This window comes from Pleurodeles waltl, chromosome 10, assembly GCF_031143425.1.
Source record: "Pleurodeles waltl isolate 20211129_DDA chromosome 10, aPleWal1.hap1.20221129, whole genome shotgun sequence".
Lineage (NCBI taxonomy): Eukaryota > Metazoa > Chordata > Amphibia > Caudata > Salamandridae > Pleurodeles > Pleurodeles waltl.
In genome coordinates, this window is record NC_090449.1 from 399383929 (window position 1) to 399401032 (window position 17104).

Sequence of the window (17104 nt, forward strand, 5' to 3'; positions counted from 1 at the left end):
ATGTTAGACATAGAAGAAGAAAGAGGATCAATAGACCTCTCTGTACAATATGAAACAAAACGTTTCCAACGGCAGGCATAGATCGACTTAGTAGAGGGACGCCTGGCTGCCAGAATGACATCAGAGACTTCGGGAGGGAGGTCATAAACCATCAACTGTTGCCGCTCAATCTCCACGCATGAAGGCGCAGAGTTGACAGGTTCGGGTGGAGAACCTTCCCCTGCTGCTGCGACAGAAGATCCTCCCGAAGAGGCAACCTGATTGGAGGACCGATGCTTATTTTGAGAAGCTCTGGATACCAAACTCTCTGTGCCCAATCCGGAGCCACTAGGATTACTTGGGCCCGGTTATTCTTGATTTTCTTGAGAACTCTGGGCAGAAGAGGTATAGGCGGAAAGGCGTACAGGAGGCCTGAACTCCATTTGCGACGAAAAGCGCCGCCAAGCGATAGCCCCCTTGGAAACTCCAACAAACAAAACTGCTGACATTGCGCGTTCTCTGCGGAGGCTAACAGATCTAACCAAGGCTCTCCCCACTGCTGAAAGAGTCCTTGCGCCACCTCAGGATGAAGACACCATTCGTGATCCACTAAGCATTTTCGGCTGAGTTCGTCTGCTCTGGCGTTCGGAGAACCTGCCAGGTGTTGAACCACCGGGGTCATGCCCTGCTGTTCCAGCCATGTTTAGAGACGTAAAGCATCTTGACAAAGGGTCCACAACCCCACCCCGCCCTGCTTGTTGCAGTACCACATTGCAATAGTGTTGTCCGTGAACACCTGCACCACCTTCCCTTTCACAACAGGAAGAAATACTTTTAATGCTAGCTGGATCGCCCGAACCTCCAGCAAGTTGATGTGGAGCCCGGACTCCGCCAGAGACCAGTGACCTCTGATCTCCACCTCCCCCAGATGGCCGCCCCATCCCAGAAGTGACGCATCTGTCAATACCGTTAGATCTGGTTGGGGATCTGGTTGCCTTTGACCCAATCGCAGTTCACTAACCACCACTGCAGATCTTTTGCAGTCCCTCCGAGATCTGAACCACGTCGGTAAGATTTCCCTGATGCTGTGCCCATTGGAACTTCAGGTCCCACTGCAGAGCCCTCATGCGACATCTGGCATGCTTGACCAACAGGATGCAGGAAGCCATGAGTCCCAGCAGCCTCAGAGTCTGCCTCACCGAAATCCAGGATTGAGGCCAAAACATCGGTATCATAACCTGAATATCCTGGACCCGTTGTTTGGGAGGATAAGCCCGATACTGCACTGTGTCCAGAACAGCTCTGATGAAAGTGAGCTTCTGAGAGGGAGTCAGGTGTGACTTCGGCACATTTATAGTGAACCCCAGCGAATGCAAGAGGTTCGCCGTCGTCTGGAGGTGGGTGACGAGAGCCTGGGGCATAGAAGCCTTCAACAGCCAATCGTCCAGGTAGAGGAAGACTGAAATCCCTGACCTGCGCAGATGAGCTGCCACCACCGCCATCACCTTTATGAACACCTGAGGAGTACTGGTGAGGCCGAAAGGAAGCAAGGTAAACAAAGTGCTCGTGGCCCACCTTGAACCACAGGTAACGCCTGTGGGCTGGCAGGGTAGGAATGTGGAAACACGCATCCTGCAAATCCAACGCTACCATCCAGTCTCCTTGGTCTAGGGCAGACAAAACCTGAGCAAGAGTGAGCATCTTGAATTTCTCCTTCTTGAGGAAGAGATTGACGTCTCTTAAATCCAAGATAGGGTGTAGGCCTTTGTTCTTTTTGGGAATCAGAAAGTAGCGGGAATAACAACCACTGCCTACTTCTGATATCGGGACTCTTTCTATGGCACCCTTGGCCAAGAGAGCTGTAACTTCCTCGCGGAGCAAAGCTAGATGGTCCTTCATCAGCCATTCCTTTGTCGGAGGGATTGAAGGAGGGAAAGACTGGAAGGGAAGGGAGTAGCCCTTCCGTATGATCTGCAGGACCCACATGTCCGTGGTGATGGAAAGCCAGTGAGGGAGATGAAAACGAATCCTCCCTCCAACTGGATGGACATGGTCCTGCAGAATCATACTAGGAGGGCTTGGGAGCAGTGGAGGGGGCTGTGTGCTGGCCGACCTATGGCCAGACCCTCTCGGTCTGATGGTACCACGACCTCGTCCTCTTCCGGGATGGTGTGAAGCCTGAGGACGGTGGCTGAACTGTGGTTGGCGTGGTACTACGCCCTTTCCGAAGCCTCAAAAGGGGCGAAAGACAGACTGTTGTCGTGCTGGCGCTGAAAGGCTTAAGGATCTGGCCGTGGCTTGAGAATCCTTGAACCTCTCAAGCGCAGAGTCTGCCTTTTCGCCAAAAAGGCGAGAGCCATCAAAGGGCATGTCCATCAAGCTGGACTGGACATCCCCTGAGAAACCAGTAGAACGTAGCCAGGCATGGCGACGTAGGGCCACTGACGATGAAATCGCTCTGCCCAGCGAGTCGGTCGTGTCCAAACCACACTGGATCGTAAACTTGGCTGCATCTCTCCCATCCTTGACAGCCTGGGTGAGAGTGTCCCGTACGCCCTCCGGGACCTGGGGCAGCACCTGTGCCACAGTATCCCATAAAGTATGGGAATAACAGCCCAATAGGCAAGAGGTGTTTACGGACCTCAATGCCAGGCTGGCGGAAGAAAACATCTTCTTCCCAAGCTGATCCAGCCTCTTGGATTCCCTATCCAGGGGAGCGGAAGGGAAGGCACCACGGGAAGTCGAGGCTTGGACAACCAAGCTCTCAGGAGTGGGGTGTTGTGTCAGGAACCTAGGGTCGTTGGGAGAGGGCCTATGGCGGCGGCCGACCATCCTATTCACAGGAGCCCCTATGCTGAGTTTGGGCCACATAACTAGAAGGACGTCTGTAAGAGCCTCATTGAAGGGCAACAACAGCTCTGATGTTGTCACCCTCGGCTGAAGCACTTCTGTCAGGATATTCGTCCTGACTGGCACCGTAGGCAAATCTAGGTCCAAGAACCCAGCTGACCTACGCACCACCATAGCGAAAGAAGCACCCTCCTCCGTAGCCACATTAGGAGGAGAGAGCATACCAGTATCTGGAGACGTGTCCAGTCCACTGGCCTCCCCTAGATCCTCATACCAGTCCTGTTGCAATCCAGATTCTAAAGGGTCCTCAGATCACTCCCATTCCTCTCCTGCGTCTGGCTGATCTAAATAATGCTCAGACAATGATCTGGCCGAATTGGATCCTGGGGTCCCCAAAGGCACCGAGGCCGAAGCAGCCGGTGTCGAATCCAAAGGGGCCCCTGCTGACCACACGGGGCCCAAAGACCCACCGAGGGTGCAGCACGCTCAAAAACTAGACGCTAGGCCTCGTAAAACTTTTTTTATTTGAGCGGGGGTTGATCCGGTCCCCGGAAAGGGGGGAAGACACGGAGTCGACCCTGTCGACGGCCCGCAGAACCGCTCTCGGAATGTCAACATTCCCTAGATGCCTCGTCGGCCGACGGGCGTGGCGAAGACGAAGTCCGCTTGGACTTCTTCTTCTTCTTGTGCCTCTTACCTTCGGATGACTTTGAATGTGAGGAAGAGGACTTGGGGCACCGGGAGCAGTGCCGCAACCTCCTCCTGCTGCAGGACCGTGACCTCCGAGGAGTTGCGCCGACCGAAGACGAATGTCGGGCCGCAAGAAGCTTAAGGGATCTCTCCCTCAAGGCCTTCGGGCGCCATGGCCTGAAGGAGCACGAGGTGGATTTGTGGTCCTTTTCCAGGCACCAAAGACAAACACGGTGTGGATCCGTCACTGACATGGTGCAATGACACGCACCACACGGCTTGAATCCTGCCTTTCTCGAAGATATGACTTCAAACAGTTCAAAAAGCATTGACAAACCGTTGAAGGAGGGTAGCTCTTTTCCAAAACTGCGCTTAACCGGCGCGGAAGGAAAAGAACTGACGTACGCGCGCTGAGACAGCGTCTATATAGACAACGTGATGTCATAGACGGCTCCAACGACGCTGACGCACACAGAGCTGGTCGACGCACGCGGATCCGAATGACGGCGCCCGACGGCACGCTCGCAGGGTACTGCTCAGAAAAAACTCCGGATTCGAAGCTGACGCCAGGGAATTCTAGGGTAAGGAAGCTGCAGCTAGAAGTCTCTATCATATACATCCACACTGTGAATGCAAGTGCTACGACCGGAAACTCAGTGAAGGACACCAAGGGCTGTACTAATTTTTACCATGAAAAGCCAACTCAAGTATGAGAAGGAGGGCACAAGGTGTTAGTGGGAGAGACACCGAGCAGAGATTGAGCTTAGTTGCACTCTACCAAGCATGCCCCAGGAGAATCACCAGGAGGATAGCATAAACCTGCACCTGAGGGTCTAGGCCCAAAATTGCATGAAATGCAAGGTGCAAAGCTAGTGTGGTGAACCAAGTAAAAAACATAGGAGAAGAAAAATGGAGGAGTATTATAAAAACATTTCAGTTTAAAAAGAAAAAGAACTTAAAGTAGCTGCTTGCCATAAGAGTTTGAACAAAGTAATAACAAAAACAAGTCAAAAGAAAAGACAAAACATGTTTTAAGATCTAACCTGTAGCTCCCAGAAGAGTTTCTTTTGAGTACCGCTAAAATAAAAAAGAATTAGGAGCTTGCTCTGCAGCCAACCCCCAGTGAGCATGGCTTGAAAGCTGTGCACTGCTGGGGTTGGATGCCCATGATGTGTTTTGTGCAGGACTTGGCCAAATGCAAGGACCTGCATTTAATCCCTGTAGAGCGTAGTCAAAAGTATTGCACAGCAGAGATTGGTCATCAGTTGTGTGTTGGGCCTGCAGGCCCTACAAAAAACCCTTGCTAAGCACAGGTGAACGCTTTGCACTGGGATTTTTTTGACACCTGTGGTGATGTGGCTGCAGGGCCTGGGTGAAGGCCAGGGCCTGTGACTACAGCCCGAGCATTACAGCCTAAGGTTTCGCGCAGCATGTTTTAGTGAAATGTGGCGGGCTAGCCAGGCCTCTTGCCTACTCCCACTGAGCACAACCTGGACAATGGCTGCGTACAGCAGGAGTTGCAAATGAAGGATAGTACAAAAAAATATATATTCACTAAAAAAACATTTAAACATGGAGTGATGGGTTTATCTCAAATATGTCATCACAGGTTATGGCATGGGTTGTGAGCATTGGTAGCCATACCTCGTTAATTTCAGTGGTTAGTTGTGTTTGAGCCAGAACCATAACTCAGTTTTGCAGTGTATAAATGTGCTTTTTTTCAGTGAATATCTAGGCTAGTTGTGTATTGTATTTAAAGTATACTTTTTAACGGTGTAATTGCAAACACAAATAAATTACTACCAGTAATAAATTAAATAGTTTCAGAATGGAAAACTAGATAAACATCTGTCTTTCCATGTAAAGTTGTATTGTAGAATTATATTACCTCCCATAATATTTTCTGGTTTATCAGTGGAGCAAGAGGTGACCTACAATACGTTGTGATGGTCAACAGTGTAACGAAAGGCAGATTTTGAGGTACTTTAACACCGTTGGAATCTCTTTACCTTCTTAATAAAATAGTAATGTGGCACTTCAATGCCCAAAAGTGCCTGGTGAGTGGCTTGCCTGGCGAAGCTGTCCTGGAGCAGGAGGCCATACTCTTGGGTGCTAAAGAAAGACATGATCCACACATCCACCTACAGAAGGAGAAAACAAAAACAGTCAGGCTGAAAAAGGCAAAAGTCTCTTTCAAGGCAGATCAAGGGCCCTTTAATGGGTAAGGGATATCATTGGTTTGTTACAAGTGTGATTTTATGACAGACCTAGACATGAATGCGAGGGAAGGATCAAATGAAAAAAGTACTTATCTTCAAACTAATTCTCCAGTTTTGTTATCTTTCATTGACACTCAAATGCAATTGTCCACAACTGCATATTTCTCTGAGGAAAGTGATTCAAAAGAGTGTTGCATATGAACTTACGGAAAAGTCTATCTTTGAAGTGATTGATGTGAGGTAGTTAAATAAGCCAGTCCTTGGATTGGATAGGGTATGTTGGTTAGATGATGAAAAAGTTACTGACATTCAGTTATGTATTTTTTATGGATATTCTACAGCAACATGTACGAAACACTGGTTGCAAAATACAAGTCGTAAATTGCAACCAGTGTGGAATTTTATTAAACAACCTATGTATTAATAGGTTGGTTCACAAAACTGTAATACAACTTACCTCATCAATATTAATGAGTTAAGCCAAATATTGCGCTTCACTACGATAGGTGGCCATCACAGAAATAGTGGCTTCCTGGAGTCAACAGGTCACCATGTTTGTGATTGCTTTTTAAATATATTTTAATGCTGTGTATTCCCCCCAAATGAAATGGGGCTGCATTAAAAAAATAAAATAATAAATACACTACTTACTCCTCAACAAACATTATTTGTATTTACATTCACAAAGCGTCCAAGGCAATTCCTTCCCTTTTGCCAATGGCTTACCATCTGTTGGAAAGTGGGTTACTGGCGGTGGTAAGTATTAACCTAGCACGGTGATAAGGCCACAAACCAAATATAGGTTCAGTAAAGGTCTCCGTAAATTAGCCCTTTGCTCAACCCTTGGTAGCTGTAACCGAGCAGGCAGGCCTAACTTAGGAGACATGAGTGTAAAGCATTCAAAAACACCAATACAGTAACTAAGTGAGACACAACACACTTACATCCCACACCAATTTATAAACATAGGTTATATTTTCATGAGTAAACAGACACCAAAACAACAAAAATCCAATGTAGGGAACCAAAGATATGAATTTTAAAAGAAGAAACACTTTCTAGCGCTTAGAAACACAAAGTGCCAACTTTACCAACATTTTCCAAACTTCAGGAGGTGTTTCCTGAAGTCCTTCTTGCAAGTCCAAAAGGTCCAAAACACACATCCAAGTGTCTGGAATCTCCTGGTTGGTCCTTGAAACTGGAGATATTATTTTTTTAAAGAATAAACACTTCATAGAGCTTAGAAACACAAAGCGCCAACTTTACCAAATTTCTCCAAACTTCTCTAATCTTCAGGAGGTGTTTCCTGAAGTCCTCCTTGCAGGTGCAGAGGGTCCAAAACACAAATCCAAGGGTCTGAAATCTCCTGGAGGGTCCTTGGAAAGCCGGACCACAATTCCCACAATGCACCTGGCCAAAACCTTAAAAGTCCACTGGATGCACTCCAGGCTGGGGACTCTTGCTGGGGATGATGCAGGTGATGCTCTGTTAACCTGTAGTTGCAGGGAGTATGTCCTGAGTCCTTCTTGAAGCAAGGCGTCGTCCCCAGGGCTGCAGTGCCAGATTGTGTAGCAGGCACATTTCACTCAGAAGTGCAGGCCAAGGGTGCAGATCCCGATTCCAGCAGGGCACTCTTTCTTTCTCTTGTAGTTTCAGGCAGCAGACCTGAAAGGCTATGCACATCTCACATATTTATTCCCAGCTCCTGGGCATCAGGAAGGGGGCACTCAGCCAACAGAATGCAGAGTGACGCCGAGATGCATGACTACTTCCTCCAAAGTGTGGCATATTCCTGTCCCAGAAAGCAGAATTCTTCCAAAATCCATGATGACTGAAATTTCAGCACAGCAGTAAGAGCTGTTTAAACCATCCTCCAGTGTGGCTCATTTCCACTGCTCTCCTCCTCCTAACATCTGCAAATTCCTTCCTTAAGGCTGGTAGCTGGCTGAGGGGTCCAGAAGGTAGGGGTTAGGTGATCTGGCATTCCCTCCTATCTTCCTCTCCTTTGAGGCTGTATGTTTTATTACCCCTTCCCCTGCTCTGACATTCCTGTGTAGCCCCAGATCTGCCCTTCACCAGATAAGCCCTCCCCTGGACAGCCACTTATAACTTAATCAAACAGCTATGCTAATCCTGTGAGCACTGACCAATCAGAGACCTTAAGAAGGCTGGATTTTGGCTTACAGAAAGAAAAACCTAATAACTTATTTTCTGTACACATTGTGATAAATTCACCAATGTCAAATTGCTGGATTTAACAAAACAAACCTTTTAAATCCTTAAATGACTTTTCTTTAGTATAATAACCAAGAAATACAATAGAGCAATGATAGCCTATGAAGGCCAGTATCTATAATGGGGGGAAATGAAATGATCAGTTTTTTCCTAATTAAGGTTTCTAAAACATATTTTAAAAGGCCCCTGCTTATAGTTACATGAGCCATCACCCCTGATACACCTAGGGGAGACCCTGGGGGTACCTAATGCGAAAATAAGATTGATCATCACATTTAAAAAGCCCACAGCACCAAAGTCGAATTGGGACACCAGTCTCCGGGTACAGAGTCTGGCTGCATTTAAAAATGACAGAAAACCTCCAGCAGTGCCCACATGCAAAGGGCAGTAATTCTCCTGGGCCTCTACTTCCATGCCCTATTATGTACTAACGCCTTATAGGTAGTTGGCACTCCCTTGCCACATTATTTACTAGGGATTTATAGGGGCTGTCATGCAAATGGTAGAAATGTAACTTTTAAAGACACGCTGCAAGGCAGGCCTGCATTTAAAAGGACAGTAAGCACACAGCAGTGCACACATGCAAATGCAGAAATTCTGCTGGGCCTCTAATCTCCATGCCCTGTTATATACTAGTGGCTTATAGGCAGATTGTACACCCTTGCTCTTTTATATACTAGGGATTTACAGGGTCTGTCAGGCCTATTGGAAGGGTGCCTTAACACCTAGTGATCTCTACTACATGTGTGTGTTTTAACATGTGTTCACTGGTGACTTGATGTCGGAAACACTTTTTGAAGTCAATGGAGGCCTCGGTTTTTCTGCTGCAGTCGCGACCCATGGAACGCAAAGGTGGATTCCGGACGAGAAGAAACTGAAAAAGAAGGGTAAGTGTCCAGGCCACTCGGAGCTGTTCAGGCAGTGCAGATAGGCAATGCCCACCCTCTTGGAGGTGAAGTCCAGCTGTGGAGTCCATGGGGATGCAGAAGATCCCTGTAGTCACACACAAGCTGTCCCACGTCGGTCGCCGGATTGCAGGAGGGTCAGTGGCCAGCAAGGGCCACCAATAAGCCTTGGCAAATGCAAACAGCAAGGAAGACACTGAGGCCTCAGCAGCACAACATAATAGAAGTCCCACGTCGCAGAAGCTGCAGAGTGGAAGCTGATCTTGGAGTTGCAGAGTGCTGGAGGCTGGGGATTCTTGGAGCTTGAAGATCACTTGGAGAAAGAGCCAACAAGGTTTGGCAAGAGCAACAGTCTCGGTGCACAGGGGTTCCGTACCAGTGGCTTCAGGAAGGGTCCACTAGCTCCCAAGTTGGTCAGAAGACAAGTTGGATCCGGAGAGGACCACATCTGTGAGTAAAGCCTTTTCATTGTCCGTGGAACAGCAGGATCCACCAGCCGGTGGTTGTCGTCTTGAGGGGCCTGCAGATGCAGGGAAATGACTCCTTCACTCCAAGGGAGATTCCTTCTTGCTTCTTAGATGCAGGCAGAGTCCTTGTGACCCTGGATGATGCACAGTTACGGATGTTGCAGAAATATTGCAGGAGCTGGAGAAACAATGTTGCAGCTGGAGCCCACCCAACAGTCTTGTTTCAGTTCCAAAAGCAGATCAGCAGCGGTTCCGGAGGCCAGGAGCACACAATGGCTTGCAGAGAGTTCCCTAAAGAGTTTTGCTTGATGAATCTGAGGACCCACACCCTCGGGGAGCCCTTAAAGGGTCCTTAAAAGGGTCACTCTATGTGGTGACCCACCAATCAGAGGGGGGTCAGGGACGTCGTCTGACTGGCCTAACCAGTCAGATGCTTCCAGGGGCCTCTGCCTACCTTGTTTCCAAGATGGCAGAATCAACCGGTCACATGGCAGAGCTCTGTGCACCTCCCTGGGGAAGGAGCTGGACAGGGGAGTGGTCAATCCCCTGACCTTTTTGTAGCTTTGCACCACAGAAGGAACCAGAGTTCCTGAACTGGTGCAAACTGGATTATGCAAGGAGGGCACCAAATGTGCCTATCAAAGCAGTCTGGTGGTGCTCTGAGGCCACCCCAGCCCAGAGTCACTTATTTTAAAGGGAAAGGTGGTCACAAATCTCCCTTGCAGGAAATCCTTTATCCTGCCTTCCCCTGCTTGAGTTAGGCTCATCAGTAAGAGGGCAGAACAGTGTATGGGGTCGGCAGCAGCGTGGGTTGGCAGCCAGACCCCATAAGGCTGCACAGGCAGAACTGGGGGATCCTCAAGGAACCCACAAAGTACATGGGACCATGCAACTAGTACTGGAATTGGTGTAGTTGCATGATTCTAACTAGGTTCGGAGAAGCCATTATGTAGTTGTACTACTCGTATTGACCAGTGTCTACTGCATATATGAAGATGGCTTCCCCGCACTTACAAAGCCCAGGGAATGGAGTCTGGAGTTTGTAGGGGTACCCAGCTCATGCAGGGGTACCCTCACACTTAGGTACAGGCATCCTGCCCTTGGGCTGAAGGGCCTACTAGAGAGGTGCCTTACAGTCCCCAAGTGCAGTGACAATGATACAAGGTAAGCCTTATATCTGAAGTGAAAGGTGCATGCACCATTTCAATCAGGCTGCAATGGCAGGCCTGCAGACACACTTTGAGTGGCATAATACACGTGGTAGCCAAAAGGAGACCCCTGGTGTAACGATGCCCTGGGTACTTAAGTACCGTATCCTAGGAATTTACATGGGTGCACCAGTATGCCGATTGTGAATGTAAAAATTTACCAGGAACCAAATTTAAAGTTGTGCACGAACACTCTGATCCTGATTAGCAGGATCCCAGTGTAGTACAGCCTAAACACAGTGACAGCAGGCAAAACGTGGGGGAAACTATGTCGGAAAGCTGCCACAAGAAGGCAGACAGAGCAGAAAGATACCCATTCAGAGTGCCCAAAGCAGAGTTCTGCTGGGCATGGGTAAGAATAAAAAGCAAATTGTCAGAAAGGGAGGCAGAAAGTGGGTCAATGGACGTTTCTGTACATTATGATACAAATCGCTTTGAACAACAGGCGTATAATAACGTCTTGGTGGAGGAATGCCTGGCTGCCAGAACAACATTACAGACTTCAGAAAGAAGGTTGAAAGCTATCAACTGTTGTGGGTCAATCTCCATGCAAGAAGATGAAGAGTTGACACGTTAGAGTGGAGGACCCTCCCCTGCTGCTGCAACAGAAGATCCTCCCGAAGGGGCAGCCTGATCGGAGGATTAACACTCATTCATAAGCTCAGGATATCAGACTCTATGAGTTCAGCATGGAGTCATAAGGATGACTTGGGCCTGGTCGATCCTGATCTTCTTGAGAACGCTGAGCAGGAGTGGTATGAGCGCAAAGGCGTACAGGAGGCCTGAGCTCCACTTGAGGTAGGAAAGCATCTTGGAGCGAGAGCTTCAGTACGGCCACCTGGTACTGCAGAAAACAGGGTGGGAGCCTCTGTCAAGAGGCCATGTGTCTCTGGGCATGGCTGTAACAGCAGGGCACATCCCTGGTGGTTCAACATCTGGTAGTATACCTAAACGCCAGAGCGGACAAACTCCACTATGAATGCCTAGCGGATCACAAGTAGTGTCTCCACCCGGTAATGGCACAAAGTCTCTTTCAACATGGAGAGACCTAGTTAGATCTATTCGCTTCCGCAGAGAATGTGCAATGTCAGCAGTTTTGTGCACCGGAGTTCCTCAGGGTGACAGAAGAAAACATTTTCTTACCCAACCTATCCGGCCTCTTGAATTCCCGCCCAAGGGTGCAGCAGGGAATGTGTCATGGGAAGTAAAAGCTTGGACCAGCAAGCACTATAGGGCAATGTGTCAGGTGAGGAAGTTCGAGTCCCCTGGTGTGGGAAAATGGCAGAAGGCAATTCTCCAATTCACAGGAGCCCCTGTGTTGGGTTTGGACCAGGTTCCCAGAAGGACATCAGTGAGGATTTCATTGAAAGGGAGCAGAGGTTCAAATGAGGAAGCTCCCAGTTGCAGCACCTCTATCAAGACGTTAGTCTAGACGGCCACTGAGGACAACTTAAAGTCCAGGACCTCAGCTGCCCTCTTCACCACCATAGGTACCTCCCCCTCCTCAATAGCCACAGTAGGGGGAGAAAACAGAGATAGGTCCAATCTGCTTGCATCACCCAGTTCCTCACACCAGTCCATATCCTGCTCTTCAGACTGGTATTCTAATGGGTACAGTGACCCTTCCCATTCTTCTCTGAGGCCTAGCCCTCCAGAATAATGCTGAGACATCAATTTAGGACACAAGGGTCCTGTCAGCGCTGGAATCAGCATCAGTAGATGTGGCTATGTGTTGGATTCGGGGATTAAAATGGGGCCCTGCACCGCTTGGCAATGTCTGGACCATCGGAACAGCGTCAAGGAAGGTCGCAGTGGCACAACCAGCACCGGTCCAGATCCACGACTGTGTCCACTGAAGCCAGAGCCAAAGCTGCCAGTGCAGAACGAGATGGGGGACCCCTCGAATTTAAAGAACCATGCCGCAAGCGCCGATGTTCCGTTGTTGCGTGGGTCAATGGACGAGAAAAGCACGGTCTGACTTATTGTGTTTCTTATGCCTCTTACCTTAATTTCCCAACAATTTCAAATAAGACTAGGAGGACCTGGGACTCCTGGAATGATCCCTTTAACTTCCTCTCTATCGGGACCAAGACTTCCAAGAAGTTGCGTGCCAGACCTCTTGCAGCTTTAGGGACTGCTCTCTCAAAGCCTTCGGTGCCATGGCCCAGCAGTTGGAGTTATGGTCGTGCTCCAGACACCACAGATACATTATGGGGGTGATTCTAAGCTTGGCGGGCGGCGGTAGCCGCCCGCCAAGCGGGAACCGCCAGAAGACCGTACCGCGGTCAAAAGACCGCGGCGGTCATTCTGGGTTTCCCACTGGGCTGGCGGGCGACCGCCGAAAGTCCGCCCGCCAGCCCAGCGGGAAACACCCTTCCCACGAGGACGCCGGCTCAGAATGGAGCCGGCGGAGTGGGAAGGTGCGACGGGTGCAGTTGCACCCGTGGCGAATTTCAGTGTCTGCAAAGCAGACACTGAAATTCTTTGTGGGGCCCCCAGGGGCCCCACGGCACCCCATACCGCCATCCTGTTCCCGGCGGGCGAACCGCCAGGAACAGGATGGCGGTATGCGGTGTCAGAATCCCCATGGCGGCGCAGCAAGCTGCGCCGCCATGGCGGATTCCCATGGGCAGCGGAAAGTCGGCGGTACACCGCCGGCTTTCCGCTTCTGGCCGCGGCTGTACCGCCGCAGTCAGAATGCCCGGCGGTGCACCGCCAGCCTGTTGGCGGTGCTACCGCCGACCTCCGCCCTGGCGGTAATTACCGCCAGGGTCAGAATGACCCCCTATATGTGGGTCCATCACCAACATGGTGCAATGACAGACACCACAGGGTTTAAAACCGGTCTTCCTCGATGACATCCTCGATACACCAGGAGGATAACTTCAAAAAACGTTGACAAAAAGTAGCAAAATGGCCTGTCAAAAACTGACAGAGGGTTAGCTCTTCTCTAGGATCTGCACTGATTGTCACAGAAAGAAAAGAACTGATATCAGCGCACCAGGGTGGAGGTGAAACGCACGTCACTTTCGGCACAGACAACGCCGACGCATGGAGATGACCGATGCCATCTACCAGCGCGCAGGAATACTGTTCATTAAAAATCTTTCAGATCCAGTCTGATGCCTGGGTAAATTCAAAGGAAAAGGAATCTGCAGCTATAAGACTCGATCAGATTAGAGTAGTAAAGCCATCCATCATAAAAAGGTAGAGGAAAAGTAAGGAGAATTTTGTCTACCCAAAAACAATTCTTAGGGAAGGCTGACCAACTTGAGCATCAAACTCTGAAATATGACTTCCGGTATTAATGTTCTGTGAACATATACACAGATTACCAAGTGGAATCTTTACAAATCTCTGAAACAAACATTTCTTAATAAAGAAGTGTCATAGCAGTTTTTAAGAGAATAGGCTTTATGACCTTCCTTGAAGATTCTTGTTCTCCAACAGATAACAAAGAATAATACAGGAAAACTCCACCTTGAAATGGATTGTTGCATAATGGCTAAACCAATTTGAACATGCCTCTAATTGATAAGTAAGTGATCTGACTGCCTAAGGTCTTTAGTCTTTTCCAGATACAATTTAAGAATATCCAGACTGTGAAGGGATCTTTCTGCAGGAGAAGATGAACTCTTAAAGAATGTCTGTAAGAAAATGGTGTGACTGACATGGAAATCTGACACATCTTTAGGCAGATAACCTGTATGAGTAATCTTAACCAATTGGTTCTTCAACAGATTAAGACTCATGGCAAGGAAGACTTCGTATTTCACTAACTCTGTGAGCTGAGGTAATAGCTACAAGAAAAGCAGCTTTCAAAGTCAAATGCTGGAGGAATGTTCTACATATTGGCATGAAGGCGCACACAGCGGCACAGAGAGGTCCATGGTACGCTCCCATGTGGGATAAGGACTGGAACTGACATCTTCCTAATACCCTCTAAACAGCTTTGACCATTTGACCATTGGCACTTTGGGAAAAAGAGGCTTGTGAAGGACTTTCCTATAGGTAGAAATGGCTACAAGGTCTACCTTAATCGAGGAAAAGTGCAACTCTAGACAATCTAAAGAGGGATGGTAAGGAAATATTTCTTATTTGTGGCTTTTGTAAGGATTAAAGTTATTCTGCATGCACCAGATGCAAAACCTCTTGCATTAAAAAACACACAGGAAGTTCTGGTTGATGGACCTCTTTTAGAATGTTTACACAGTCTTCAATCCTGGGGATTTTTGGTTTACTGGATCTGTAAAGAGGTCTATCTGAGGACAGCATCAAACGTGGACAATTTCTTGCAATACTTTTTGTTTAACACTCACCTGTGAATTTCCAGGGGTGTTTTTCTGAGCTAGTCTACTTGATTTTGAACACCTAGTAGATAGGAGGATGTAATCTGTGGGTTCCAGGTTATCAGCCACTTCCAAATCAATTGAGCTTCCAGTTACAGACTTTTGGAATGTGCCGCTCTCTGCTTGTTTTAATGTGAATTTTTTGACATATTGTCTGTTTGCACCAACAGAGCTCCTATCTTGACAGGTAAGAGGAATAAATTGAAAGCCAGATGGACAGTTCTCAATTCTAGAAGGTTGATGTGATAACACTTCTCTTTGGCCATGTCCCCAGTGCTTAAAGGTGATCCATGTGCACACCTCAATATATGAGAGAGACATCTGTCACAACTCTTTACATCAGGGGATCCTGATGAAAAGGTAATAACAACAGGTATTTCAACAGGCACTACAAATGTGCAGGATCCTGGAGCACTTGAATCCTATTTTTAAACGAACATGCATATATTTTTTTTCTATTGGAAAGCTATGCTGGTCAAATTTAATCTACTTTCACAAACCTTTTTTTTAAAAAGAGAAAAATGTTAAGTAGGATTGTGCAGACTGGCTGTAATGACCTGAAAAACTGAGCTGTCTCCTTTAAGGCACCACTTGCCACCACTTGAATTGTAAATTGAGATAGTGTAATTGTGTCTTTCCAGTTACTGATCTGCTGGCAACACTGGAGCTCTATTCACCAGAAAAAAGCCCATATGCTGTCATGCACGAGGTACTAGCAGAAACCTATTGACACTAGTAAAGAGAATATTAGAATATTTGAAGTGCGGATGGATTTACAGTCTATAGAAAACTGCTACAATTCAGTCAGGTAGATGATAGCTTGTTTTCAAATTGATACACTTTTTAAACTTACAGAAGTACAGCATCTAGGTAGTGATTGGACAGGACTGATGGAAATATTGATTTAATGAGGTTGACTTGCAAACGCAGCCAGAAAGGGACAGACTGAGTTGTTTGATGATAACACAGGGCCTTACATGGTTTCAAGGCTTTGATCAGCTAGTCATCTAGAGAGAGAGGCAATTATTATCTGCTTCCTTAAATATGATGCTATCACTGACACTCATTTGTTCTGTTTTCCACTCTTCCAAGTGATATGGGATGTTTCCCGCTACCTGAGTGTGTAATGGAAGAGAGGGCTAGGAAAAATCAGTTTTTTGCTATAGGCTTGGCAAAGGCTTCCCTATGTCTACTGATGGCTGTTATCCACCCATTCCCTTGATGGATTGTGCTGGAGATAATAATGTCTCCGTTGCTGGTGTTGTTGCTGGGACCACTGAGGGTGTTGAAGCCTCTGTGAGAAATACAGCCTGTCTAAGGACTTTTAGAGGTGTTATTTGAACTTCTTATCAAGATCTACAGCTTTCAGTGTTTCAGCTTTTTCCATTTCAATTTTCATAGTTTCCATCTCATCACCCACCTGACAGCCAAACAGAATGTTCCCCAAAAGTGTAAGATTCAAAATCTTTTGTTATTTCAGTTTTAGAACTAAGAATTTTGTCTTCACATTAGAGGATCAGCAGCAACGACTGTTTGGTTTGAGACTAAGTTTTCCTCGAGGAGAACCTCCTCAAAGCCTCTTCATCCCTCGAAGGACAACTTCCAGGTGAAGAGCTGGAGGAAATCTCCAACAGACAGGTGATATCTACTTAGAAAGGCATTCAAACTAGTAGTCTTCATTACAGTGGCAGGTGTTTTACTTATCTTTCTCCCTAATGAGTCCAGGAGTTTGTTCTCCTTATTCAGAGCAACAATGGAATTAAGGATTATGGCATGGTTCCTCACTGCTGTCAAAAAATGACAGAATCTGGCTAAGGATCTGTGTGCAAAAACAGAGGGTATTTACCTGGACGTTTCTATTTTTTCAGGAGTCTGGAAGGTGCAGATTTGGTAGAGACAGGAATAAGGAACAGCTACACCGCTGATTCTAATGAGCCTTACACTAAAGAGAGTAGAGGGCTCAAAGCCGAACTATGGTGCAGAATGTTGAATATCATTAAGTGAAAGACTGGGTCACAAATATTTGCATTTCAAGCTTCACAGTTCCTGTGAGCAACACCGCCTTTAAAGTGTTGATTGTTAACAATGGATGACACTTTGGATGAAGAAGGCTCCACCAAGGTAGATGAATATCCTCTGATGGAGGAAAAGGGTGATGAAAAAATAGCCATTCTTGGAGATAAAGAACTTGCAGGACATATT

At 47.5% G+C, this 17104-nt stretch overlaps 1 protein-coding gene across 5 annotated transcripts in view; it reads right to left on the bottom strand.

Annotated features, from left to right (window-relative positions):
- The window catches only part of IFT140 (intraflagellar transport 140), a 1792511-nt gene that overhangs the window by 844890 nt on the left and 930517 nt on the right, over positions 1-17104 (bottom strand). For all 5 annotated transcript variants that reach the window (XM_069210629.1, XM_069210628.1, XM_069210630.1 and 2 more), the window contains one exon: positions 5529-5660. In XM_069210629.1, coding sequence (XP_069066730.1) covers positions 5529-5660 — 132 coding nt within the window. The remainder of the gene's footprint in view (positions 1-5528; positions 5661-17104) is intronic.